This window comes from Myxocyprinus asiaticus, chromosome 27 (assembly GCF_019703515.2).
Source record: "Myxocyprinus asiaticus isolate MX2 ecotype Aquarium Trade chromosome 27, UBuf_Myxa_2, whole genome shotgun sequence".
Taxonomy (NCBI): domain Eukaryota; kingdom Metazoa; phylum Chordata; class Actinopteri; order Cypriniformes; family Catostomidae; genus Myxocyprinus; species Myxocyprinus asiaticus.
This window is the reverse complement of record NC_059370.1, coordinates 8,822,316-8,848,974: the sequence shown is the minus strand read 5'-3', so window position 1 is coordinate 8,848,974 and position 26,659 is coordinate 8,822,316. Positions and strand designations below refer to the sequence as shown.

The 26,659-nt window shown below is 37.9% G+C and overlaps 1 protein-coding gene across 4 annotated transcripts in view; it reads left to right on the top strand.

Moving 5' to 3' along the window:
* LOC127417593 (disintegrin and metalloproteinase domain-containing protein 19-like) overlaps nucleotides 1-26,659 on the top strand; it is a 61,364-nt gene that overhangs the window by 32,412 nt on the left and 2,293 nt on the right. For 2 of the 4 annotated variants that reach the window (XM_051657624.1, XM_051657627.1), the window contains 19 exons: nucleotides 52-130; nucleotides 477-553; nucleotides 7,512-7,716; nucleotides 8,301-8,366; nucleotides 8,878-8,949; nucleotides 9,057-9,223; nucleotides 10,157-10,241; nucleotides 10,349-10,488; nucleotides 12,209-12,386; nucleotides 12,490-12,579; nucleotides 14,342-14,537; nucleotides 17,589-17,697; nucleotides 18,130-18,343; nucleotides 18,888-18,965; nucleotides 21,076-21,184; nucleotides 21,293-21,434; nucleotides 23,142-23,229; nucleotides 23,638-23,865; nucleotides 24,094-24,188. In XM_051657624.1, the coding sequence (XP_051513584.1) occupies nucleotides 52-130; nucleotides 477-553; nucleotides 7,512-7,716; nucleotides 8,301-8,366; nucleotides 8,878-8,949; nucleotides 9,057-9,223; nucleotides 10,157-10,241; nucleotides 10,349-10,488; nucleotides 12,209-12,386; nucleotides 12,490-12,579; nucleotides 14,342-14,537; nucleotides 17,589-17,697; nucleotides 18,130-18,343; nucleotides 18,888-18,965; nucleotides 21,076-21,184; nucleotides 21,293-21,434; nucleotides 23,142-23,229; nucleotides 23,638-23,865; nucleotides 24,094-24,188 (2,418 nt within the window). The remainder of the gene's footprint in view (nucleotides 1-51; nucleotides 131-476; nucleotides 554-7,511; nucleotides 7,717-8,300; nucleotides 8,367-8,877; nucleotides 8,950-9,056; nucleotides 9,224-10,156; nucleotides 10,242-10,348; nucleotides 10,489-12,208; nucleotides 12,387-12,489; nucleotides 12,580-14,341; nucleotides 14,538-17,588; nucleotides 17,698-18,129; nucleotides 18,344-18,887; nucleotides 18,966-21,075; nucleotides 21,185-21,292; nucleotides 21,435-23,141; nucleotides 23,230-23,637; nucleotides 23,866-24,093; nucleotides 24,189-26,659) is intronic. The other 2 variants (XM_051657625.1, XM_051657626.1) reach the window with 2 other exon arrangements.

Here is a 26,659-nt window from a genome sequence, read left to right as displayed (position 1 = left end):
CTTATAAGATGTGGCTGAATTTTTAAGTGTTGTTTTGTGTTCTTTTCCAAGGGAACTATTCTCCCCTGAATATCAAGAGATATGGTACGATCCAACTGGCATTCGCCAGTTTTCCAGACCTTCCAATAGGGTGAGTGGGGGAGCCATTCCAGAACTGTTCACTGAAAGTCTTTCATGATAACAAGTGCAAAGTTAATGTTGTAATAATAATCTTTTGATAAGTTGTCACAGTAAACTAATAGGCCCACTGCAACACAACAACAGATTCATTTGTTTTGCTTTGCTTTGATCAGTGTATAAAATGAGTTAGTATGTGTGATTATAATGTTTTGAGAATAACTCTTGATTAGTTAAAGAAGTTCAACAAAGATATGCATTTTGCAATATCGCTACCTGGATATTTGTTTAATGTTGCTATTCAGGATGAGTTTAAAAAAAATCTATGTAATACTGATATTCTGCTGTCTTGGTTGCAGGATCACTGTTATTATCATGGGACAATCAAAGGTATTCAGGGGTCCAGTGTGGTCCTCAGCACCTGTGCCGGACTCAGGTACCTGCAGATCTGCATCTGTAGCCTGTGAAAGTTTTTATCTGGCAGTTATAACGAAACTGCAGTGTTCAAGTTTGATATGTGAAATGTGTTTACAATGTGCTACAAACCAATAAAATTGTAAACAACCTACAGTTACGCTGATGAACAATACCACATGGCCATCAATGGAGAAAGCTGCTTTTTGATAAAGAAATGGTAAAGTTACCGCATTTATCAGCAGGCGCTAACTGGGCCATGCTAACCAGCTGAACCTTGACCCCTTAGACAAAGTCATCTTTAGGTCCAGTTTCTTAAACTGTAACTCTTAGAAACTCCAGCTTTATTGACATGATCATTATTTGCATCATGTGAAAATGTCCATGTTGCGTGTCATTGGGCAGTTCTTGCCACAGCACTGAGTTCATTGTAACATCATGGATGGGCCTCTGAGTGGGCTGAATGCAGATATGAGTCCTGTTTAGAGATAAGTCTTCTGCAGAGACTCAGTTTCCTGTCTAAGGTCATGTAAGGCAACAAACAGGAGAAGAAGTGACTGATATCACAGTATTCTTATGTCTGCCAAAAAGAGCAATGAATATATTGAAGCCAGCTCAGCTTGACTGAGTGGGGATTTGATTAGAGAGGGGGGAATTTAAGAAATCTAGCCAAAATGTGAGCATTTTACAAAGTTTATGCACATACACACATATCTTTCCAGATGCTTTTCACAGCTGCAGTGTACAATTGCACTAAAAGTAAAAAAAGAAACATTCTCCTAAAGCTGAGAACATTCTCCTAAAGCTGTGTGTAATTTCTGCACCTCTAGCAACACCAAAATTGCAAAATAATGATTGTTTTTGATTAGATTTCCAGAACACTCTCGCCTTTTACTATCAGACAAACAGTTACTCCCGCCCTAAACTCACACCATTGGTGAGGCCAACGTTGTTGTGTTGGGCTGGTTGGGTTGTTCTAACAAACAGAGGCTGTGTCCGAAAACTGGAAAATGCTAATTTCGGAGGCTGTATAGACCTTATTCACGCTAGAGCCATCTTTGATTATTAATGGGAATGACAATGAGGCTGTGAGTGATAGACTTACAGTTTCTTCAATGGCACAAACGGTATAAAGCTGTATAAAGCTCCTAGATCACATCTGATTTTGTCTGTAGTTCTTTGTATACTAAATGTTCTTGGACACAGTGATATTATAGTTAACGAAAACTAAAATAAAAACTAAGACCATTTTCGTTAACTTAAATAAAAATAAAAACTGAAATTATTTGAAAAAACTAAAACTAAACTAAAATATTTTTTCTTAACTCCAAAACGTACTAAAATAAAAATAAAAATGATCTCGAATTCATTTCAAGTTTAGTTTAGTTTTAGTTTTAGTTTTGGGCAAAGTAGGACACTTTTGGAAATTGTACATTTCTTGGCACTTTATTATGATCCAAACACACATAACCTGACATTATACCTATGAAGAAAGCTTATGATGTCTTCTACCTTAGACAAAAATGTAGAAATTCTTAATACTGAGAAGTAGAACTTTTGAAGAACTTCTTTTGAACAAATTCCATAGGAAAAATTATTCTCTAGAAAATATTTGCAAAGTATTTAGATTTATTTTTTTAATATTTTGTAACACTTTTACATCATAAATCATTATGTAACATTACAAACATTACACCTCAAATTTCTGTTATTTTCTTTACCATTGCTTTTCCCACCGGTGGTCATGAAATGAGCTCTGCCACCCAATGTATAAATCATCAATTTAAAACCTCTAAAAAAAAAAAACTGAGATTTTGCCCAAAAATTTCAATTCTCTTATTTTTACTCACCTTCATGCCATCCCAGATACAGGTGCATCTCAATAAATTAGAATGTCGTGGAAAAGTTCATTTATTTCAGTAATTCAACTCAAATTGTGAAACTCGTGTATTAAATAAATTCAATGCACACAGACTGAAGTAGTTTAAGTCTTTGGTTCTTTTAATTGTGATGATTTTGGCTCACATTTAACAAAAACCCACCAATTCACTATCTCAAAAAATTAGAATATGGTGACATGCCAATCAGCTAATCAACTCAAAACACCTGCAAAGGTTTCCTGAGCCTTCAAAATGGTCTCTCAGTTTGGTTCACTAGGCTACACAATCATGGGGAAGACTGCTGATCTGACAGTTGTCCAGAAGACAATCATTGACACCCTTCACAAGGAGGGTAAGCCACAAACATTCATTGCCAAAGAAGCTGGCTGTTCACAGAGTGCTGTATCCAAGCATGTTAACAGAAAGTTGAGTGGAAGGGAAAAAGTGTGGAAGAAAAAGATGCACAACCAACCGAGAGAACCGCAGCCTTATGAGGATTGTCAAGCAAAATCGATTCAAGAATTTGGGTGAACTTCACAAGGAATGGACTGAGGCTGGGGTCAAGGCATCAAGAGCCACCACACACAGACGTGTCAAGGAATTTGACTACAGTTGTCGTATTCCTCTTGTTAAGCCACTCCTGAACCACAGACAACGTCAGAGGTGTCTTACCTGGGCTAAGGAGAAGAAAAACTGGACTGTTGCCCAGTGTTCCAAAGTTTTGTATTTCATTTGGAAACCAAGGTCCTAGAGTCTGGAGGAAGGGTGGAGAAGCTCATAGCCCAAGTTGCTTGAAGTCCAGTGTTAAGTTTCCACAGTCTGTGATGATTTGGGGTGCAATGTCATCTGCTGGTGTTGGTCCATTGTGTTTTTTGAAAACCAAAGTCACTGCACCCGTTTACCAAGAAATTTTGGAGCACTTCATGCTTCCTTCTGCTGACCAGCTTTTTAAAGATGCTGATTTCATTTTCCAGCAGGATTTGGCACCTGCCCACACTGCCAAAAGCACCAAAAGTTGGTTAAATGACCATGGTGTTGGTGTGCTTGACTGGCCAGCAAACTCACCAGACCTGAACCCCATAGAGAATCTATGGGGTATTGTCAAGAGGAAAATGAGAAACAAGAGACCAAAAAATTCAGATGAGCTGAAGGCCACTGTCAAAGAAACCTGGGCTTCCATACCACCTCAGCAGTGCCACAAACTGATCACCTCCATGCCACGCTGAATTGAGGCAGTAATTAAAGCAAAAGGAGCCCCTACCAAGTATTGAGTACATATACAGTAAATGAACATACTTTCCAGAAGGCCAACAATTCGCTAAAAATGTTTTTTTTATTGGTCTTATGATGTATTCTAATTTGTTGAGATAGTGAATTGGTGGGTTTTTGTTAAATGTGAGCAAAATCATCACAATTAAAAGAACCAGAGACTTAAACTACTTCAGTCTGTGTGCATTGAATTTATTTAATACACGAGTTTCACAATTTGAGTTGAATTACTGAAATAAATGAGCTTTTCCACGACATTCTAATTTATTGAGATGCACCTGTATGTTTGACTTTCTTTCTTTCTGCTGAACACAAACAAAGATATTATAAGAATATTTCAGCTCTGTAGGTCCATACAACATGAGTCAACAGGGTCCAAAGCTTTGAAGCTCTTAAAAGCACATAAAGACAACATAAAAGTTATCCTTAAGTAGTTTAATTCATGTCTTCTGAAGAAATCTAATCAGTTTTAGGTGAGAACAGACCAAAATGTAACTCCTTTTTCACTATAAATCTTTAAATTGCAGTCTACATGAAAGATCGCCAGTGAGACTGCTGATGTCAAGATTTACAGTAAAAAAGGGTGCTGCCTTTATGTGCTTTTTGGAGCTTCAAGGTTTTGTACCATGATGAATGGAACTACAGAGCTGAGATATTCATCTAAAAATCTTCATTTGTGTTCTGCAGAAGAAAGAAAGTCATACATATCTGGGATGGCATGAGGGTGAATAAATTACAAGAGATTTTTATTTTTGGGTGAACTATCCCTTTAATTGTTTACTTCCCAAAGAATAGTAAAGAAATTATTTAAAATCATCTAAGGAAATTCATATGGATACAACGGGGATCAAGTTTAAATGTCCTTTGTCACTTTACCCATATTCACCCTGTATTATAACATTGGCAACATTTACAATCCAAATTAAACACAATAATACAGATAGATAGAGGTAACAACAAGACTGCCATGAGAAATGTAATGATGTTAGACATTTTTAAATGATACCAGTAAATGCTTCTGCTTTGGCAGCCATGAAAAATAGTAAAACTAAAATAAAAACTAACTAAACTGAAACTGAGAAAACAAAATCTAAACTAAAACTAACAGACAAACTGTGAAAACTAACGAAAATGAAAACTAATTTGAATGATAGATTGATATAAAATAGAAATAAAAACTAAACAAAAAATCCAAAACTATAATAACACTGCTCGGACATATATTATAACAATGTTTTGTCTGCAGAATGATCCAAAAACACTTTAAACTGCAGTAAATCCCATTGAAGAGACTGTACGTTTATCCCTCACAGCCTCGTTGTCATTCCCATCAAAAATCAAAGATGGCGCTAGTGTGTAAAAGGTCCATAAAGAGGTAGGATGAAAATAAGGTGCTTTTCAAACTGTTCTGAGACCAGTTTTCTTAAAGGGATAGTTCACCCAAAAATGAAAATTCTCTTATCATTTACTCACCCTCATGCCATCCCAGATGTGTTTGACTTTCTTTCTTCTGCTGAACACAAACAAAGATTTTTAGAAGAATATGTCAGCTCTGTAGGTCCATACAGTGCAAGTAAATAGTGATCAGATCTTTGTAGCTCCAAAAACCACATAAAGGAAATATTAAAGTAATCCATAAGACTCCAGTGTTTAAATTCATATCTTCAGAAGCGATAAAGTAGGTGTGGGTGAGAAACAGAACAGATGTGAAAGTGAAACTAAACAGGCACCACATGTGACTTTCAGATGTAAAAGTGAAAGTGGAGGTTTAGGGTTAATAAAGGACTTAAATTTTGATCTGTTTCTCACCCACACCTATTGTATTGCTTCTGAAGACATGGATTAAACCACTGGAGACTTATGGATTACTTCTATGTTTCCTTCATGTGATTTTTGGAGCTACAAAGGTCTGATCTCCATTCACTTGCATTGTATGGATCTACAGAGCTGAAATGTTTTTTGAAAAATCTTCATTTGTGTTCTGCAGAAGAAAGAAAGTCATACACATCTGGGATGGCATGAGGGTGAGTAAATGATGAGAGAATTTCCATTTTTGGGTGAGCTATTTCTTTAAGTTCCATTCACTCAAAAATGCTGTCGGTTAAGCCATCAACCCCAGCTAACAATGATGTTGGTCCACCGGCGTTTTTTGGGTGGCACGTCGCCAGCGGTTTGCCATTGTTGGTCCTCTGTCAGCACGCCAACGGCAGGCCATAATGCATATACATGCTCTACAGACACCCACAATTGAATTAAACTGCACCTTAAAATTTGTTTATAAAATTCCCATTGTGTACATTTCTCATCTCGGACATTGAAAAGGAGCATTTTAGTGAAGACAAAAATGAGAGGAAATGCATGATTATTTTTACAATTATTTTTACTAGTAAAAAACTAAGAAATGGCTGCTGCAGAATAAAATCAAAATAGTGAGAATAGTTTTAATTTATGACTCACAAGCAAAGTTTTGGTAAAAAAATAAATTAATTAATAGACAGTATCTCTACTTAGGCAAGACATTTTCAAATGAAATAAGGGATACTGAGTCAGCTGCCTCCGTTTTCAGATGCAGCCAGAGTCTTCCACTTTATAAGGGGAATCAACCTACATTTGGCTTGTTTAGAGTTGTCTCTGCATATAAAGTTGGGAGTGGAGAAAGCATTTTTACATTACACACTTCAGCTTTAAAATGTATATTTAATTTTGGCTTATTTTTGTTCCTTGCATATTATGTGGGAATGTTTTGTATTTTTGCAGTGCATGCATTTTCGTTGATAGTTGGGCATAAGTGCACTTCTGTGAAGTGTTGTGTGTACCTATTTGTAAGTTTGTGTGTTTAGGGAATACTGGATATCCATGAAGCAAGGAAATGTGCTTTTGCTTAAATAACCCAATTCAATTCAGTTTTATTCCCCTCTTTCTTCACCCTCCCATCCGGGATAAAGATCATTTTGTGCAGTGATGTTCCTTGCATGTTTTCCATCCTGCCTGTCCATTTGAATGCCCATGATCCTGTTTTTCCCTATGAAAGCGGTCATATCTTGAGGAATAACATTTTTCAGATAAAATAGCTTGATGTACAGTGAAAATGTACTGTAACTTTTAAAACTCAAAACTTCCTCCCTAGTCCAAAAAGAACATTTATTGAAAGTATGATGCAAAACGGCTCATTCTGAACCTTTGCAATTTTGTGATGAATGCACCAGCACGTGACCACCCACACAGGTTAATGACACCTGTTGGGTATTTGGCCCGAAATTTGACCGACCCAGTCACAGTGTGTAAAAAAGTAGGAAATGCCATCAAAACTTGTGCTGTTCCTGGATCTGTGTAGCACCTTCCACTCTGCATACACTTTTAAAATATCCCAACATTAGAAACGAGTGGCTAAAATATATTTTTAACAAGATCCTGACTCTCGACAGCAAACCCGCAGCTTGTTTGCGAGCACTGGAGCACATCACAGATCGCTGTTGCTCATGCCAAATGGAAAGGGAGTGTTTCTTAAAGGCTTAGTATATTTATATTCTTCTCCAGCGACTTTGAGAACTTGGCAGTGCGATACTGAAGATATTGTTGACTTTTGTTTGACAAATTGCATGTTATATTCATTATTTGTAAGTCGCTTTGGATAAAAGCATCTGCTAAATGACTAAACGTAAAAATTTACATTTCTAAGAGTCAGAGACTGGGTGGAAAATGGTCAAGGTTACAAATCATCCTCAGGGAAATAATGCCCCAAATAATAAGGGGAAAAAATAACCCCTTTAACACTAAATTTCAATCTTGAAACATTCTTGTGATTGTCATATTTTCTTTTCAATTTTCCAGGGGTATGATAACTGTCAACAACAGCTTGAGCTACATGATCGAACCGCTAGCTAACCAAATACACTCTCAGGGACATGTTATGTACAACGCTCAGAGCCTAAAACTGCCAGTGGGCACCTGCGGACATCTCCATGGAGACGATAATAACACAGAAAGCCTTCAAGAGTTGATTGATGTGATGGCACAGCCTCAACGGACCAACAGGGTGAGATCAAGCATGTAAAACATTGGATTGCTGTACAACAACCCCTGACCTGAATCCAAAAGAGACATCCTGTTGGATCAGAGTATTTTTATTGTGAAGGGGCTAACTGTCCAACATTTAGTTGCTGGGCAGTTAAAAAAAGTCCCAATATGCAGTGACCCCATAAAGTATTTGAACACTTAAGCCACACTTAAAAATGTATGCATGTCATTGCATTAGATACAAAAAAAAAAAAAACCTTTACTAAATTTTCACTTTTCTGGCAGTTTGCATTTACATTAATCAAGCTGTATCATGGTGGTTTTTAGTGGATGTATGAAGTCAGTTCAGTTCACACAGGTGTCAATCATTTTGGTCACACTGTTTAATAAAACTTGTTTTTTACATAAATGAGAAAAGCTGAGTAAAGTGATACTAAACCAAGGACACGTTCTTTGTGATAGCTTAAATGAATAGACTGTCTGTCCCTAACCGAAGACACAGGATGTCCACCAGTCTCAATTAGTCGTGTCTCACGACATATGAATCATAAAGTCAGATTTAGAGGCAGTGACTCAGCACTGCTTTATTACTACTCTCTGCAGGAAAGAAGGGACATCAGCAGCAGCATGAAATACGTGGAGCTGATGCTGGTGGCCGATCATGCAGAGGTAAAATAACTTAAAGGTGCTCCCAGTCATTTTTTTGTATGTTGTGTTGACATCTAGTGGTGTAGATTCAACATTAGGCAAATGCTAAAGTTTGGTTACAGATGCCATTGTAGAAATGCATCCAGTTACAGGGGATTACTGAGAAAAAGCGAGTAATATTCAACTGGTCAGGCGATCTCAACATGGCGGTGCTCATTATTGTGCACCCAGCACCACGTAGATTACAGCAACTTTTGGGGTGCTTTTTTGGATAAAAGCGTCTGCCAATGAAAATATCGTGGGAATCAATCTTAGCTGCAGTAAATGACAGCTGTAGAGCTATCTTCAGTTTGACTGCGCATACTGTCTGTTTGATGATTCTTTCCATGGTACCTCTGCAGATAATGGCTTGTTTCCTATCATGACCCAGAAGAACTCATCTCTAATAGAGTCTTCTTATTTGAGACAAAAATAATTTCAACACATCTAAGGTAAAAGACCAACAATGACAGACTTCCTGTCTTTTTTGCAGTTTGTGAAACACGGTCGGGACCTTGAAAGAACCAAAACAAAGCTGCTTGAAGCAGCCAACTTTGTGGATAAGGTGAGATAGCTGTAACGTTAGACACATTACCTTTGTAATTTTTCCATATCTACGTAGATCCTTAAGTGAACTCTAATATTCTCTATTGTATGATCTGATGTACCTAGTATTACAAAACACTGAACATCCGTGTTGCCCTGATCTGGTTGGAGATCTGGAATAATCACGATAAGATCAGTGTGACCGACAACCCCTACAGCACCCTGGGTGCGTTTCTGGCCTGGAGGAGGAAACAGCTGCCACAGCTGCCTAATGACAACGCTCAGCTTGTAACGTCAGTCTCACTGTAGCTCCACCTTCCTCATTAACATCTAATTAAAAATGAATGTCCATTGAGAAAGTCATCGTTCAGCTATAAGAGTCATGCAGATAGATCATCATCAACTGTTTTTAAATAAATGAATAATTAAATAAATTAATTAAATTCTTACTAATATAATTAGTTAATAAAATTGTGTTCAAATGGATTTCTGTGATTCTGTAGACATATTGATATGTATTCTATACAATTATTCTATTCTATTATCCTATTCTGTTTATGCAATGAAGGAAAAAGCTCGCAATGTCCATAGAAAAAAATCCTAAAACTCATTTATTATCAGGCCAAAAGGTGCCCTGAGTGATTTTTTTTTCTATAGACATTGTGTGCAAGCTTTTTCCATCCTTGCTGAATAATAAGCAACTACACTCTTAATTTTAAAAGGAATCTAAAATAACTTTTTGTCGCTGGGTTACATTGTTCTATTATTTCAGTATACTTTTTGTGTTATAAAAAAGAAATCATTTTAATGAAATACTTTTTAAATTACTTGAAAGTGGATTAATAATAAAAAATAAAAAAAGTGAAACTGCTTTTCAGGAGCAATGTTAAAGGAATGTTTCACCTAAAAACAAACAAATTCTTACATCATTTACCCTCAAGTCATTCCAAGACTTTTATCAAAACAAGGGTGAAGGATGAGAGAATGGTGATTGTGAATATCAAACTCCAAAAGCACATAAAAGCCTCGTAAAAGTTGTACGCAGGTCACTTTTACGCTATATTTAAAGTTGTATTTCAGACTTCCGTGCCTCCCATTCAATACCTCCTGTGCCGTACGCTTTGTGAACCATTGTCTTAGAGAATAAAATATTACTAGTCAGTATGGTTTGATTTAATTTTGACATTTTTTATTGTATTTAAGTCAAATCTGTGTTGTGTTTGCAGGGGCGTGCCATTTCAGGGCACCATCATCGGTCTGGCACCCCTTAAAGCCATGTGTTCTGAATACCAGTCAGGTGGAGTAAATTCGGTAAAACTACCTACCGCATTATTCCATTGTGTTTTTATTGGCCTGTGTATCTGTTTATTAGATTCATTTTCTCTATTTTGCCTTTTTTTCTCCCTCTTTTTCTGTAGGACCACTCTGAGAGTGCTGTTGGTGTTGCTGCTACTATTGCTCATGAGATGGGGCATAACTTCGGTATGAGTCATGACAGTCGAGACTGCTGTCTTGCTCAACCTGAGGATGGCGGCTGCATCATGGCTGCTGCCACAGGGTAAGAACCATAGAGAGGATGCTTGAATGTTACCTAACAAGAGTAGTTAGAACTTGGAAGTAATCCTTTGTAATACAAGGATTGAAAGCCCTAATCCTAAAAGTCAACCTGAAATCAAAATTGACACAATTTACTTTATAAATACACATTCCTGGTCTTATTGTGCACAATTCGTAAGTGTATATTATTCCAATAAATAAATAAATAAATAAAATGTTTGACTTCATAATCTGTCATCGAAATATATAACTTGCTTCCTTTTAGGAAGGACAATTTTATTTCACTGGGTGGAAGCAATATTGTTAGTCGTTGTTTTAGGCTACTGTTGTAGGTAATGCAGCCTTTCTCAAATCTTGTCAATAGTTAACAGTAATTTAAGTAAGGGATAATGTACAGTCAGCCAGTTGTTATCACAAAATAAACCCCGTTAGGGTGATCAGGACCCTGACATGAAACAGATTGGTCTTGTATCACCCTGAAGGGGTATATTTTGCGATAACAACCGGCTGACTGTACATTATCCCACTTATTACACGGCTTCTAGCCAAATAAATAAATACATGGACATAAAATATTGATTTTCAAAAAATTAAAAATAAAATTATGTAATTATGTGAAAAGAAATAAATCACTGAAAAGCTGAAATCCACCTCTGGTTTGAGTTCTGTTGGTATTTATTTTGTAATTAATGACCATCTGACTGCTCAATATACAGCTTATTAAAAGACTAGTTGCCAAATAAATAAATAATTGCACATGAAACATTGATTTGAGTTTAAATTATTTTATTAGCTTACTATTAGAGATTGCACAGTGATCTGAGAAGCAGGAACGATGACTCGCAAATACCGGGATGGCCGGTCTGATATAACATTGGGAAACGTCAGGATGCTTTCGAGGGTGCATTTTGCCCTTTTTCCTTCGTGTTCCGGTCAAAAAGCCTCCTCAAAAGTGGGTGCCGTAATCTTATCCAAACTTTTCACAATTCAATTTTTAGCTGGAAATATTGAATTACTTTTGTGGATGCTGTTTCATGTTGATTTTAAATATACACATAGTACACAGAAATGCAAAAGGTATTTTAATTTAGAGACATTGAAGAATTACTAAACTGGAATTTATTTTTTACCATACCTACTTTGTGTATCTTGAGGTCTGTAACTTGATTTTATTCAGATTGATAGTATATTGGTCGTGGCAGACAAGATCTGCTACGCTGCTGCTGCTGCAGAGCAAGCACGGAGACTTGCAACTGCTAGAACATGCACACACAGACAAACTGAGCTACGCATGTGGACATGCTGCACACAGATCTAGACAAGTGGTTCTGGGGTGGAGGAGGTTTTCAGAGAAAACTCACAGTGCGCGCAGTGAAACCAGCTTATTTGCAAACTGAGCAAATTTAAATGTTAGGCAAAGAGATGTCAAAAGACCTATCAGCTTACACCATGCGTGCCAGTTGGCTTGATATATCACATGTGAGCTGATTGGCTAACAAATAACAAATTCAAAGAACCTACATTATAAGCTTGTGCCATGTAGAGTTTAATGCTGAACTTAGACATTAGTGCTTTATTTTGTTGTTGAAGGCACTGAATGGGCAGTGCTGGCAGCGAGGACTTTTATGTCGAGAAAGAATGAGCCTATGTACAGCTAAACTGTACAGCTCTAAAAATACACATTCATTAGCATTCATCTGCTTTATTCCTCTTTTCCACAGGGATCCATTCCCTCGTGTCTTTAACCCCTGCAATCAGAAGGAGCTGAAGCGCTACCTGAGCTCGGGCGGGGGGAAGTGTTTGTTCAGCCCTCCCAACACCAGGGTCATGTATGGAGGCCAGCGCTGCGGAAACGGATACCTGGAAGAAGGAGAAGAGTGTGACTGTGGAGAAGCGGAGGTCTAGAGAGACTTTTATTACTTCCTCTCTCTCTTTCTCCCATGCTTTTATTCAGATTGATCTTTCATGCTTACATTTTCCCTGTTTCTGTTTCCATACAAAGGAGTGTTCAAGTCCCTGCTGTAATGCCATCAACTGCACTCTGAAGATCGGAGCAGAGTGTTCACATGGAGTCTGCTGCCATGAGTGCAAGGTGATTCCCTGCCAAACTTCTCCACCAAACTGCTTCACTCTTTCAAGTAATGCTGTGCCGGCACAATCTGAAGTTCAAGTTTTTTTCAAAGTGGCCATATTCTACAGTTTTGGCCACTTGTTAACTAAAAGTTACTTTCATCAAAAACAGTTGTAATTTAGTTTTACTGTACCATTTCCACCCTCTCTCTAAACCCTTAAAATTAAAGCAATATTCCAGGTTCAATACAAGTTAAGCTCAATTGACTGCATTTGTGGTGTAATGTTGATTACAGCCAAAAAAATTTCACCTTTACTTTAAATAAAGCAAAAATCTGGGTTACAGTAAGGCACTTCCAATGGAAGTGAATGGGGGCCAATCCGTAAACGTTAAAATACACACTGTTTCAAAAGTATAACCACAAGTCGTAAACAATATACACTACAGTATATGTTAACATGATTTTAGTGTGATAAAATCACTTACTAACCTTTTCTATGTAACTTCGTTGCCATGATAACATAACGCTGTAAACCCTAAAACGACCATAAAAACTATGATTTAAACAACTTCACAGCTCAAATAATACACAACTTTTAACAGAGGAATTAATGTAAGTGATTTTATAAAATTATAAGCTTCACATTTCTGCCTTTAAAACCTCCAAAAATTGGCCCCCATTCAATTCCATTGTAAGTGCCTCACTGTTACCTCGATTTTTTGCTTAAAAAAAAACAAAAAAAAAACGGAATGTCGGTGGAATGTCCACTTTTGAAGCCTGACTGATTGTCATCCAGCAGCTTGTTTTGTGAGAGATAGGCAGAGATCTGATTGAAAACTACCCTTTCAAGTGTTTTCGCTATGAAAGGGAGGAGAGAGACTGGTCTGTAATTTTGTACTTGTGTGGGGTTAAGCACAGGTTTTTTTAAGAAGTGGAGTTACTCGAGCCTGCTTAAATGCGGCGGGAAAGGTGCTGTAAGTATAGATAATTATGTGTGTGAGTGCAGGTAGGATGGATGAAGAAATGGCTTGTAGAAGGAGGGAAGGGACAGGGTCAAGGGGGCAGGCGGTGGGGTGGTTGGAGAGGAGGAGTTTAGAGACCATGGTCGGTCGGAGGAGAGAACAGAGAGATAGAAGAGTTGCATACAGGAGATCGGTGTTTGAGAGGGTGTGGTGCTGAGAAAGTACTGCTGATGGTTGCAAACTTATCAGTAGAATAAGTGGCGAAGACATCAGCTGTCAGCGAGGTGTAAGGTGGTGGAGGACAGAGAAGTGTGTTAAATGTCCTAAATAGGCTGCGAGTGTCTGTGGTGTTGTTAATCTTATCCTGATAATAAAAAAAAACTTCTATATTTAAACGGCTTCTGTTATGATTGGCAAACCTCCACAAACTGGTGTGGTTCACACTGTTGTTCATCAACAGGTTTCTGTATACTAAATAGATGATGGGTGATCACATGTTAATATACTCATCATGGTTGTGACACCATAACCTTATTTTCTGAATGACCTGTTTCTGCTGTTTTGTTTCAATAAATAGTGGCTGCATTGGTGATCAAACCTTGCATGCTAAAAGTTAGAGTGACCACACAGTAGATCAAAAAGTGCAGTTAACATTCATTGCATTTATGTTATTTGAGCAATAAGAAATGTTTTAAACGTTGTTAACATTTCTGTAGTGCCCATGTAAAATATGGATTGTACTGTCAAATATTCGAGTTTGATCTCTTTAAAGTATTAATATAAATTTAAATATTCTCTCAATCTGCTTATCCCTGACAAGCTGAAGAGTCCGGGAGTGATGTGTCGTCCACCATCAGGCTCGTGCGACCTGCCTGAATACTGTGATGGCAAATCAGAGTCGTGTCCTGCAAACCTTTACCTGATGGATGGCTGCAGCTGTGCAGGAGGCAAAGCCTACTGTTACACGGGAATGTGCCTGACACTGGAGCAGCAGTGCCTCTCTCTCTGGGGCAAAGGTATGGTCTCATAAATGAAACAGAAGTGTAATGAGAGTTATTGCTCAAAGTCTCACTTTTTCCCAAAAATTTTTCTTTAAAAAATGTTTTGTCTGTGGATTGTCACTTGTAATAACAAATTTCAATATTAAGTCATATGAGTCCCTGTAACATCACATTTAGCCATTTTTTTTCTCCCATGTTGAATTCTATGGAAAAGCATGTACAGTATGTCTACTTTATGTTAGTAAATCCACAAATATAAAAGATTTCATTTAAAGTGACACCCTAAAACCATGCACCCAATATTGAGTGTCCAAAGGTTTTTATCTTATTTATTTAGGACCATTAGCCATATGATAGACAGGGATAGTGAGAAAATAGACAGGAACTCATAGAGAGAAGAGAGGAAATGGGATTGGGAAATGTACTTAGATTGCTGTGCATATGCACCTGCAAGGCCACATCTCCAATCAGAGGGTATTTTGAAAAGATTGCTTTACAAACCAAAGAAATGTTCAATTTGGACTTTTGAACTTGCTAAGGTGAAGTTCCACAGATTAAGTACATTGTGTTTTAGTACCAACATTGGGCTATATTTTCATGAGTGTGTAAAGTGCAGTGCTATGTCAACAATCATACGCAGCGTCTTGTCCAATTTTCGTGAGCGCGCTAATTCTAAGCGCAATTTTTGTGCCAGTGCAAAGCGCAAGTGGGCGTGGGTGGGAGTGTTTGCGCTATCTGTGGGTGTGTGCGTAGGGTGGCCGGACGTCCTGTTTTTCCTGGGACAGTCCCGTATTTAAGCACTTTTTCTAGTGTCCCGACTTATTCTGAAAAAATCGTGTTTTGTCCCGTTTTTCCCCTCTCCTAAAATTTCTCTATCGCCTATGCCGCTTTCTCACGTGAGTATTCTAATCAGAGGTAGCCAAGGATACGGCTTGTAAAACCAGTAAAATCACACCGTGTTATTTGAAGTACATGATTGGATTAAACTATCCAATCAAATCCCCTATCAATAGACGTCCAGTTAGTGAACTGATTGAAGAGTCAGTTTGAAAGAGCACACAGATGAAATTGCGGCTGGAAATATATCAAGGAAGCATGCATGTACATTTAATGAGGATCTTCAAAAAGAGTTTACATTTCTAAAAAAGGAGTCACAGACAGAGCCTAGTAAAGTGAGGTGTGAGATTTGTGGAGCTCGCTTTTCCATCGCCCATGGATGCCGCACCGACATCGCGCAGCATGTTCATACAAAAAAGCACGTGGATGCTAGTGTGCCACACCAAGTTTTAGCGATTTTTTTTGTGAAGAAAAGTTCTGAATCTGACAAGGTGCCCGCAAGTGAAGGACTTTTTGCTTATCACTCTGTTGTGCATGGCCATAGTTTTCTGACTGCACTGCGAAATTGATCAAGAAACTGTATGATCCGAAATTTTCTTCTGCCTGCACCAAATCTGAAGCTGTCGTATGCAACGTACTCGCTTTTGTGCAGCTGGACTCTCAGAAATTATGTAACACACATTTCCTCTCTCTTGGTCCAGCTCTTGAAAGAATACTACACATTTTCAATGGTCTGCGTGCATACTTTCTTTCTCAAGAATAATTCTGAACGTTTCTAAGAGACATTTCAGCGATCCTTGCACAAAATTTTGGATTGGCTTTGCACTCAAGCAAACTTTTAACCATGTACTGGAGATAGAAGAGCAAGACCACATATCAGCCACAGAAGTGGCTTTGCACATTCATGACCTGAGAAAACTCTTGCAGGCCAGGCTGGAGGAATCATTCATACCCTCTGACATTAAAAAGCAGTTGGATGCCCTGGTTGAAGCTGGTGACATGCGAGCCAGGTCATTGGGGTGCCTCTTTCAACTTGGGGCAGTTGGTGGGACATTGTGGTGCCGAATTTTGCCACGGCAAGCACCACTCACATTTTCTTCAGGAAATGTACTTATCTAGTTAGTATTATCATTATGTTTATAGTTACAATCACATTTATGATTTAATTTGTATTGGTATTTTTCCATCTGTTGTCTTAGAGTGATTTTTAAGTCACTGCAAATGGTGGCGGTGAAAGAAGTTGGAGTGAGTAAAATATTTGGTAAATAATTTTTGACCACTTTGTTATTTTGATTACATTTTCATTTTGTTTGAAGTGTAATTTGAATTTAGAAAAAATGTTGGTTAAATTTTTTTGTGTTTCAATAAATGAATTTAATTTTTTTAAATCAAAATCGACCGGTAGAAGTGAAGTGCGTGCCGATACAATCACTGTTAATACTAGCCATGATTTGTGTGTCAGTAGATGACAATTATTAATAATGCTTACATACTCTATAATGTAACAAGCTTACATCCAAATCCCGACGAGAATCACATTTTGCTTATAAAAGGAGTGTGTTACTGTCATCAAAATATTTCTATTCTTGTAATTTGTTGCATACAGTCCATTTACACTACCAACTTCTTATGAATGTGGTGTGTTTGTTTATATCGCTGGTGCTTGCGGGACTGAACAATATAACAGGACACAGACATGCAATAACTGGAGAAGAACCTCAGAATTAAATTGCACTTGACCCAGCTCATTAGCGCATTGAGCGCAAAATATCGCCAAACCCACTTACGCCTAGACTTAAAACATGCTTGCACGAAAAAAGCAAAACTTCATGGCCATGCCCCCTGACTTTGCATTTATGGCTTAAAGTACTCTTAAAATAGGGCCCATTATCTTAATTATTTATATTACCATTTAATTGTCTTAAATTATGTGATCATGAGGAATATAGACAAGTGGAGACCTCAAAATTGATTATTGTTTCATTGTTTTGTTTTTTTTTTGCGTGCTATCACATTTTCTTAAGGAAATTCACCCAGCGGTATACTGTTCACACAGAGGAGATACTGTGCCTGGCTGTTATATTGGTATCTGAAAGTGATACCATCGGCAACCAGTGAATGCCCTTGTGCCCATCAAAGATATAATAAAGCGCATAAGGAATTAAAAAACAGAGACATGTTTAAGACTTGATTGGTGCCTCATATGTGTTTATTCTATTCTGTAATCAGATGCCCGCACTGCTCCTGATCTTTGCTTTACTAAAGTAAATGAAGCAGGCGATTCCTTTGGAAACTGTGGCAAAGACCTGATGGGGAAATACAGAAGCTGCACAGACAGGTGTGATCCATTTACTAAAATCATTCATTAAGGGGCGAGATTACTAAACTGTTCACTAAAAACCTACATCTTATTCACAAATCACATATGCAGTCTAACTTTACCAGACACTATTTGCACTGACTGCTATAGCGCTGCACCATGCATTTTTAAATTAAGTCCTTGCAATTATTTTTTGGGAAAACATGCCTCCTCTCTATGCAAATGAGGCTCATTATAGGATGTCCCAGATTCACAAACCTCAGCGCTATTTGCATGATTCAATAATTGTTGTGCAATTTCTGTGTACAGAAAGCAGGTGGTAAGCAGAATTTTATTTGAAAGGGATGTTTGTGTATTGTATATTTTCTGGTAATCAATGTTGTAGACATAATGTGGCCATAATTTTGTCATCATGCTGTGGAGTGACCCTTGATGCTGTTTTCGGTTAAGGAATGCTAAATGTGGCAAGATTCAGTGCCTGAGTGCCGCCAGCAAGCCTTTAGAATCCAACGCTGTCTCCATTGACACCAACATCAGGGATGGTCAACAGAAGATCCTGTGCAGAGGGACACATGTGTATTCATCCGGGTACAGTGAGGAGAGCCAGGGAGACACTCTAGACCCCGGCCTGGTTCTGACCGGGACCAAATGTGGCGAGAACGCGGTAAGTAATGAACACATACTGTACATAGATTTTGATTCCTTTTAAAGACCCTATGAAATCAAAATGTGGGTTTTTTGGCTTTTAGTCTATGTCTGTTAGCTTCGGGGCCATAATTTTTAGTAGCTATACACATTTAAAATGTGCAGTCTTTCTCTTCCAGGAAAATGCCCATGACTTATCTAGTTGGTAAGGGCATATAGACATTATTGTCCAATAAAATGCTCTATAGAATAAGAATGTCCCCCTCTCCCCCTATAAGTCCTGCCTTTGACTAGTAATTACTAGTAGCAAATCATAGTTCACAGATGTGATGTGAACTAAAGGCTATTAGCTATAAAAGGAAAGATGACAAGCCATTTGATATGTCCTTTCCCAACTTCCTGCTTCAGTAGGAAATATACAACAATACAGGATTTTTTTTACAGTTTTGAGGGTATTTTAAGTTGATTCTGGATTTGAAGCCTTGAGAAAATGTTCCAGTTGGTCCAGTTTTTATGCAATTCTCCTTTCACTCTCTTATTTCCTTCACTGTCTGTCTGAACAGATCTGTTTTGAAGGGGAATGTCACAATGCATCTTTCCTGCAGGCAGATGACTGCAATTCTAAATGTCATGGCCATGGGGTAGGTGGGAAACTATGTTGCATTTCTCTCCATAGAGCTGGCTCAGCTTTAAACATACATGGCCATAGCAGATCTGCTGTCCCGATGCATTTCCTGTTTACATAATTTTCTCTTATTTCATGACACATATACTGTCAATAAAACAAATTAAAATCCTATTCTCACAATTAATCAAATGGGTTAATAATACTTATGAATGCATCTAATTCTACCCAATGTGGGTAGGGTCTTGACTGTTTCAGTTCGGCTAATTAAAGCAATGATTTGAACAGGATATGATTTCAGTCCTTTACAAATGTGTGGGTTAATTTGGGTGGGTGAAACTGTGAATTTTATTTTTAAATGTACTAAATTTACAGCAGACATAGCATAATCAGTTACACTGAATGCTTAATATTGCATTGGATGTTGCTGGCAGACAGTGTCAAACTAGAAAGACTTAAAGGGATAGGTCACCTCATCATTTATTCACCCTCATGCCATCCCAGATGTTTATGACTTTCTTTCTTTTGTTGAACACAAACGAAGATTTTTAGAAAAATATTTCAGCTCTGTAGGTCCATACACTGCAAGTGAAATGTGACCAAAACTTGGAAGGTCCAAAAAGCACATAAAGGAAACATAAAAGTAATCCATATGACTCCAACGGCTAAGTTGATGTTTTCTGAAGCGATATTATACAGTAGCTGTGGGTGAGATACAGATCAATATTTAAATCCTTTTTTTAATATAAATTCTTCTCCCTGCCCAGTAGGTGGCGATATGCACGAAGAATGTGAATTGCCAAAAACAAAAGAAGAAGAATGTGAAAGTGAAAGTGGAGATTTATAATAAAAAAGGACTTACATGTTGATCTGTTTCTCATCCGCACCTATCATACTGCTTCTGAAGATATGGATTTAACCACTGGAGTCTTATGAATTACTTTTATGCTGCCTTTATGTCCTTTTGGACCTTCAAAGTTCTGGTCACCATTCATTTGCATTGTATGAACCTGCACTGCTGAAATATTCTTCTAAAATTCTTCATTTGTCTTCAGCAGAAGAGAGAAAGTCATACACATCTGGGATGGCATGAGGGTGAGTAAATGATGAGATAATTTTTGAGTGAACTATCCCTTTAAAGGTGGTGGATAGAGAGATGGAACAGGGACTAGTTACATATTGAATAAAATGTTTTTCAAAATGAGTTTTACACTTTAAGCCTGGCCTATAATAACATGCGTATAGTACATATTTTATGACGCTTGCATTGCGAAGCCATTAAAATAATAATTATTGATGTGCAGAGTCATATACATATACTAAAATTTAGTTTTACTTAAAGGTTTAGTTCACCCAAATATGAAAATTGTCATAATTTACGCACCCGCATTCTACCCGTTTGTCCAAACCCAAAGTCGCCACTCACTTTAATTGTATAAAAAAAAAGATGCAATGATTGTGAATAGTGACTGAGACTAATGTTCTGCCTAACATTTCTTTTTGTGTTGCATGGCAAAAAGAAAGTCACAAAGGTTTGGAACAACATGAGGGTGAGTCAGAAATGACAAGATAATCATTTTTGTGTGAACAACCCCTTTTAAACATGGGAGTGAACTTCTTAACTTTAGCTTTGGTTGAAGTTAACTTAATTTAGTATCTCTGTGGAATGCATATATTAATTATTTAAAAAAAAAAAAAATGTTTTTTGAATCAAACAATAATTAACATAGTACCCGCCTGCAGGATTGCCACGGACCCCTGGCTTAAAGGAACAGCTCACCCAAAAGTGAAAGTTCTGTCATCATTTTCTCACCCTCATGTCGTTTTAAACCTGTATGACTTTTTATCTTCTGAGGACAACAAAAGGAGATTTAACAGAATATTCAGATCGCTCTTTCCACATAATAAAAGTAGATAGTAACTGGGATGGTCAAGCTCCTAAAAGGACCATAAAAGTAGTCCATATGATGCACATATGGACTGGTGCACTATATTGCAAGTCTTTAGAAGACATAGGATAGCTCTGTGAGGAACACATCAAAATCACTGAAACTGTTTTTGCACAAAAAGGAACAACTTTATCAATGGAACTAAAGTTTGTGTTTTTGTCATCTGTTTCCCTGCAGCTTTGCAATAACAACCACAACTGCCATTGTAACTCAGGCTGGGCACCACCGTTTTGTGACAAGACAGGTCCAGGAGGCAGTGTGGACAGCGGGCCTGTGATTGCACACAGTTAGTCAGCTCACACACAAATACCACAATATGTAATTAGCACATAATCTGTGATAAGTACTGCTTTACATTTGCCCTTATGCTGATGTTTGTTCTTATTGTTTGCAGGCGGCCTTTATCTTGTCCTGGTTCTCCTCATACTGTTTTTCCTCTTGGGATTGGCTGTTCTGGCTGTCTGCTGTTGCTTCTGCAAACATAAGCCCCGCCCCCTTAAAGGCTCTGCCCTTCCTGCTACCCAAATATGCATCAAGTAAAGTGCTTTCAGTGCGAATACATTCAGTGGTTCTCAAATGGTTTTGCTTCAGGACCCAGATTTTATATTGGATATCGGGTGGTAATCCATCACAGCATTAAATTGTTTATTGTATAAGATTAAAACATTTAAAATCAAGCACTGAATTAATATTACCATGAATATCATGAATATTACCATGAATTCGAGCCTGTTTATTTGACCATCCGAACTATGCATGATTATATTCTGTAGTTACAATTTGTTTGATCTGTTCTCATTGATCTGTTACCAAGACGCTTGCATTTCTGTGACGTCATCAGTCAAAAAGGGCATATTTTCCTGTTTTATTATATGATGAACTACACAAACTTTCTATTTTAAACTATATTAAGCATTGTCATCCAAATCACTGCTGAAGCAAACATTTGGGAGCGTGTGGTCATGTGATACATGTTACTTTTCTCATCGCTGGCAGCGATGGATCGGATTAACCAATCACAGCTGTTTGTGATTATAGGATAGGATATATAATTTAAATATTTTATAGAGATTGTAGGGGTGGATGTCTATGTATATCTTAGGTACCAGTCTTTGGAATGAATAGTTTCAAACAAGCATACTTTTTCAAAAACAAAATGTCACAGTAAGACAAAAACGTTGAAATTTAAATGTGCCTCAGTGAAGGATTCTGCTTTTCAGCCCTGTAAACGCCACCTAGTCTCTTAAACTCTGGTGCATTTTTTGGCTGCCGGCTCCAAATTTAAAAGCTCACCTTACACACAAAAATGGTCTCATTTTACAGAAAACCCCTCCAAATAAAAAATACAAAAAAGATTTCAATAATTCATAAATATACGGTATATGTTTACAATCTTATAATAAACATATATTTTTTTCTTCTGTTTTTTTTCTTCTAAATTTATAAGCATGTAATTCTGGTTCTGTTCATTTTATCTCCCTGCAAAAAGTCTTATTTCATTCCACTAAGTGGCGCTCTAAATCAGTTGAGCACTCACACCATAGACATCCAGTATATTTTGGATCACATGCATGTTCCCCACTGTTTTGTTTTATATCTTGGCCTCTGAATGGCTTAGAAGCCCAGGTGTCATTGGAAAATGGTTATCCTCAGCTTTGAGTAATAACTTTTCATCATCAATAGCTGATAACATATTTTGCCGATGATTTGTTTATCATGCTTTTTCTGATGGACTGCTAATTTTGTTCGAGACATCTGAGATGTAACACTGGATTATTTAACCAAGCAAGCTCACAGATGAGTAAAAAATGGCTCTTTTGAAGAAAACAACCTAAGGTAAGAGCTGATGTAGAGCCTGTGGCTACTTGGGGCTTACAGTAGCAGTAATCAGAGCAGACATGAGACATTTGTCTTTCAGAGATTATATTTCACTTCATGATTCTTTTAAAATATCATTCAAACTGTGGTATTAGAACAGCAAAATAAACTGTATGGTCATATTCCTAAAAACAAGTCCTTTGATATATGACTTGTCTATTTAAGAGCTATGTGAAACACTTTTATGTTCAAATCCAAATTTCTACATCATCACCTTCAGGTGGCACTCATTTGTGATGCGGAGGCTTTTTTTTAATTTCAGCTAACATACAGTAAATGCAATATGTATTAAGCTATCTCAGTGCCAATTTGTGTTCTTCTTTGGGGTTCTGATGTTAAAAATGTGTCATATCTTTTCTTGTCAGTGTTCCAGACTCCCATCAGTGTAAAAGTCACAGCACAGGTCACGCCAACTCAGTGTTCCAGCCAAAGAAGCCTCACGCTGATGAACAGGTGTGAAGTTGTTTTGTTGTCAGCATGTGCTCCCAGTATGTCCATCCACAAGCACCATTTTATGCAGTGTTGTCATTTTGAAAATTACCCACATTTTACACTCTCAAGAATGCACATTTATTTTCTCTATAGCAAAGCATACTTAAGCAATATAAATATCAGCACTGCTGTGTTCGGCCTTTGAAGACTGCAGGTAATCACAGCCGTGCTGATATTTAGCAGCCCGAATGCGAGTGTGATATTGCTTTTATACACAAGTTCTATAAGCAAGACATTATTTTGTCTATTTTTGCTCTGCTAATGAAAGTAGTTACAAAGGAAGCCAAAGCAAGATCAGCTTGACTTTAACTTTTAGATAATTAAAATAACAGATTTATTTTAATTAGAATGTTGTTGTTGTCACCACAGCAGGCCAGTCCTCGGGCGAGTCCTACAGGTCCACCGCGATCCAGACATTCTATCGTCCGACCCACTGTAAAGCCACCTCCAATCCCAGCCTACGCTGTGCAAAATCAGAGTTTACAGCATTCAGAGACTTCCAAGACATCTCCATCCATCCCCTCTAAAACAAGTCCACTTCCCCCCAACAGACCCCCTCCACCCTGCCCTATGACCAAACCCTCCCAGACTGCAGAAGTGAGTGTTTTCCTCTTGTGGTTAATGTTGTTGTTTTTTGTCCTGACTCCTGAGCAAATGCATAAAGAAATTGGCAGAACTGATCCTAGATCAGTCATACAGTGCAGTTTGCATCAGAACAGATGCAGTCATCGTCCACCAGTATTTTTCATATAATTTGAGCACTCTGTTAGCATAATTAACAGCTTACTGATTATGACTACACATTAATTGCTGTGTCTCATCTAGACGGTGCCTAAGAATGTCTTGCAAGTGTCACCAGCCATGTTGCAGAAAAGGAAATCTAATCTGATGCCCACTACTGGACACTTTCAGAATGTCAGGTAATCAAACAGAGAAGGGAGAGGTCATAGACTGTGTGTGTGGAATTGCATACTACCACACTACTATTACTATTTCAGCAGTATATATTATGTATAGTGTGCAAAGTATGCAGATTATGCAGATGACCTACCACATTTGCCAAAATATTCAATGCACAAAAGAGCACACTGCAATGTACAGTAGCATACTTATGTTTGAAACTACTATACAGTTTTTAGTAAGTAAAAGATAATTTCGACTCATCCCTCCTTTTATAACAAGCAAGATTTTAGGTTACAGTGAGGCACTTGCATTGGAAGTAATTGGGGCCAATTTTGGAGGGTTTAAAGGCAGAAATGTGAATATTATAATTTTATAAAAACATTAATTCTTTCATTTTAATTCTTTAACATTAAAGGAATAGTTCACCCAAAAATGAACATTTGCTGATAATTTACTCACCCTCAGGCCATCCAAGATGTATCTGAGTTTCTTTCTTCATCAAGATTTTTAGGATTTCATTTCAGGTCTCCTCCTTTAAACAATGCAAGTGAATGTCCTCCATTTTTTGACGGTCCAAAATGCATATTTAGGGTGCATCAAAATAATCCACACGACTCCAGTCGACAAATAAAGTTCTTCTGAACCCAAACGATTGATTATTTTTAGAAACAAAACAATACTTATATACTTTTTAACTACAAATGTTCGCTTCTGTACATCTCTGTAACGTGCGTTCATGAGAGGGATGACGTACAATGCATCCGGAAAGTATTCACAGCGCTTCCCTTTTTCCACATTTTGTTATGTTACAGCCTTATTCCAAAATGGATTAAATTCATTTTCAGCTCCATCAGGTTGGATAGGGAGCGTTGGTGCACAGCCATTTTCAGATCTCTCCAGAGATGTTCAATCGGGTTCAAGTCTGGGCTTTGGCTGGGCCACTCAAGGACATTCACAGAGTTGTCCCGGAGCCACTCCTTTGTTATCTTAGCTGTGTGCTTAGGGTCGTTGTCCTGTTGGAAGATGAACCTTCGCCCCAGTCTGAGGTCCAGAGCGCTCTGGAGCAGGTTTTCATCAAGGATGTCTCTGTACATTGCTGCATTCATCTTTCCCTCGATCCTGACTAGTCTCCCAGTTCCTGCCGCTGAAAAACATCCCCACAGCATGATGCTGCCACCACCATGCTTCACTGTAGGGATGGTATTGGCCAGGTGATGAGCGGTGCCTGGTTTCCTCCAGACATGACGCTTGCCATTCAGGCCAAAGAGGTCAATCTTTGTTTCTCGTGGTCTGAGAGTCCTTCAGGTGCCTTTTGGCAAACTCCAGGCAGGCTGTCATGTGCCTTTTACTGAGGAGTGGCTTCCATCTGGCCACTCTATCATACAGGCCTGATTGGTGGAGTGCTGCAAAGATGGTTGTTCTTCTGGAAGGTTCTCCTCTCTCCACAGAGAAATGCTGGAGCTCTGTCAGAGTGACCATCGGGTTCTTGGTCACCTCCCTGACTAAGGCCCTTCTCCCCTGATCGCTCAGTTTGGCCAGGCGGCCAGCTCTAGGAAGAGTCCTGATGGTTCCAAACTTCTTCCATTTACAGATGATGGAGGCCACTGTGCTCATTGGGACCTTCAATTCTTCAGAAATGTTTCTGTACCCTTCCCCAGATCTGTGCCTCGATACAATCCTGTCTCGGAGGTCTACAGACAATTCCTTGGACTTTATGGCTTGGTTTGTGCTCTGACATGCACTGTTAACTGTGGGACCTTATATAGACAGGTGTGTGCCTTTCCAAATCATGTCCAATCAACTGAATTTACCACAGGTGGACTCCAATCAAGTTGTAGAAACATCTCAAGGATGATCAGTGGAAACAGGATGCGCCTGTCATGGCAAAGGCTGTGAATACTTATGTACATGTGATTTTTTTTCGTTTTTTTATTTTTAATAAATTTGCAGAGATTTCAAATAAACTTCTTTCACATTGTCATTATGGGGTATTGTTTGTAGAATTTTGAGGAAAATAATGAATTTAATCCATTTTGGAATAAGGCTGTAACATAACAAAATGTGGAAAAAGGGAAGCGCTGTGAATACTTTCCGGATGCATTGTACGTCATCCCTCTCATGAACGCACGTTACAGAGATGTATGGAAGTGAACATTTGTAGTTAAAAAGTATATAAGTATTGTTTTGTTTCTAAAAATAATCAATCGTTTGGGTTCAGAAGAACTTTATTTGTCGACTGGAGTCGTGTGGATTATTTTGATGCACCCTAAATATGCATTTTGGACCGTCAAAAAATGGAGGACATTCACTTGCATTATTTAAAGGAGAAGGCCTGAAATGAAATCCTAAAAATCTTAAATTATGTTTTGATGAAGAAAGAAACTCAGATACATCTTGGATGGCCTGAGGGTGAGTAAATTATCAGCAAATTTTTTATTTTTGGGTGAACTATTCCTTTAATTCTACTTTGAAAACTTGTGTGTTATTG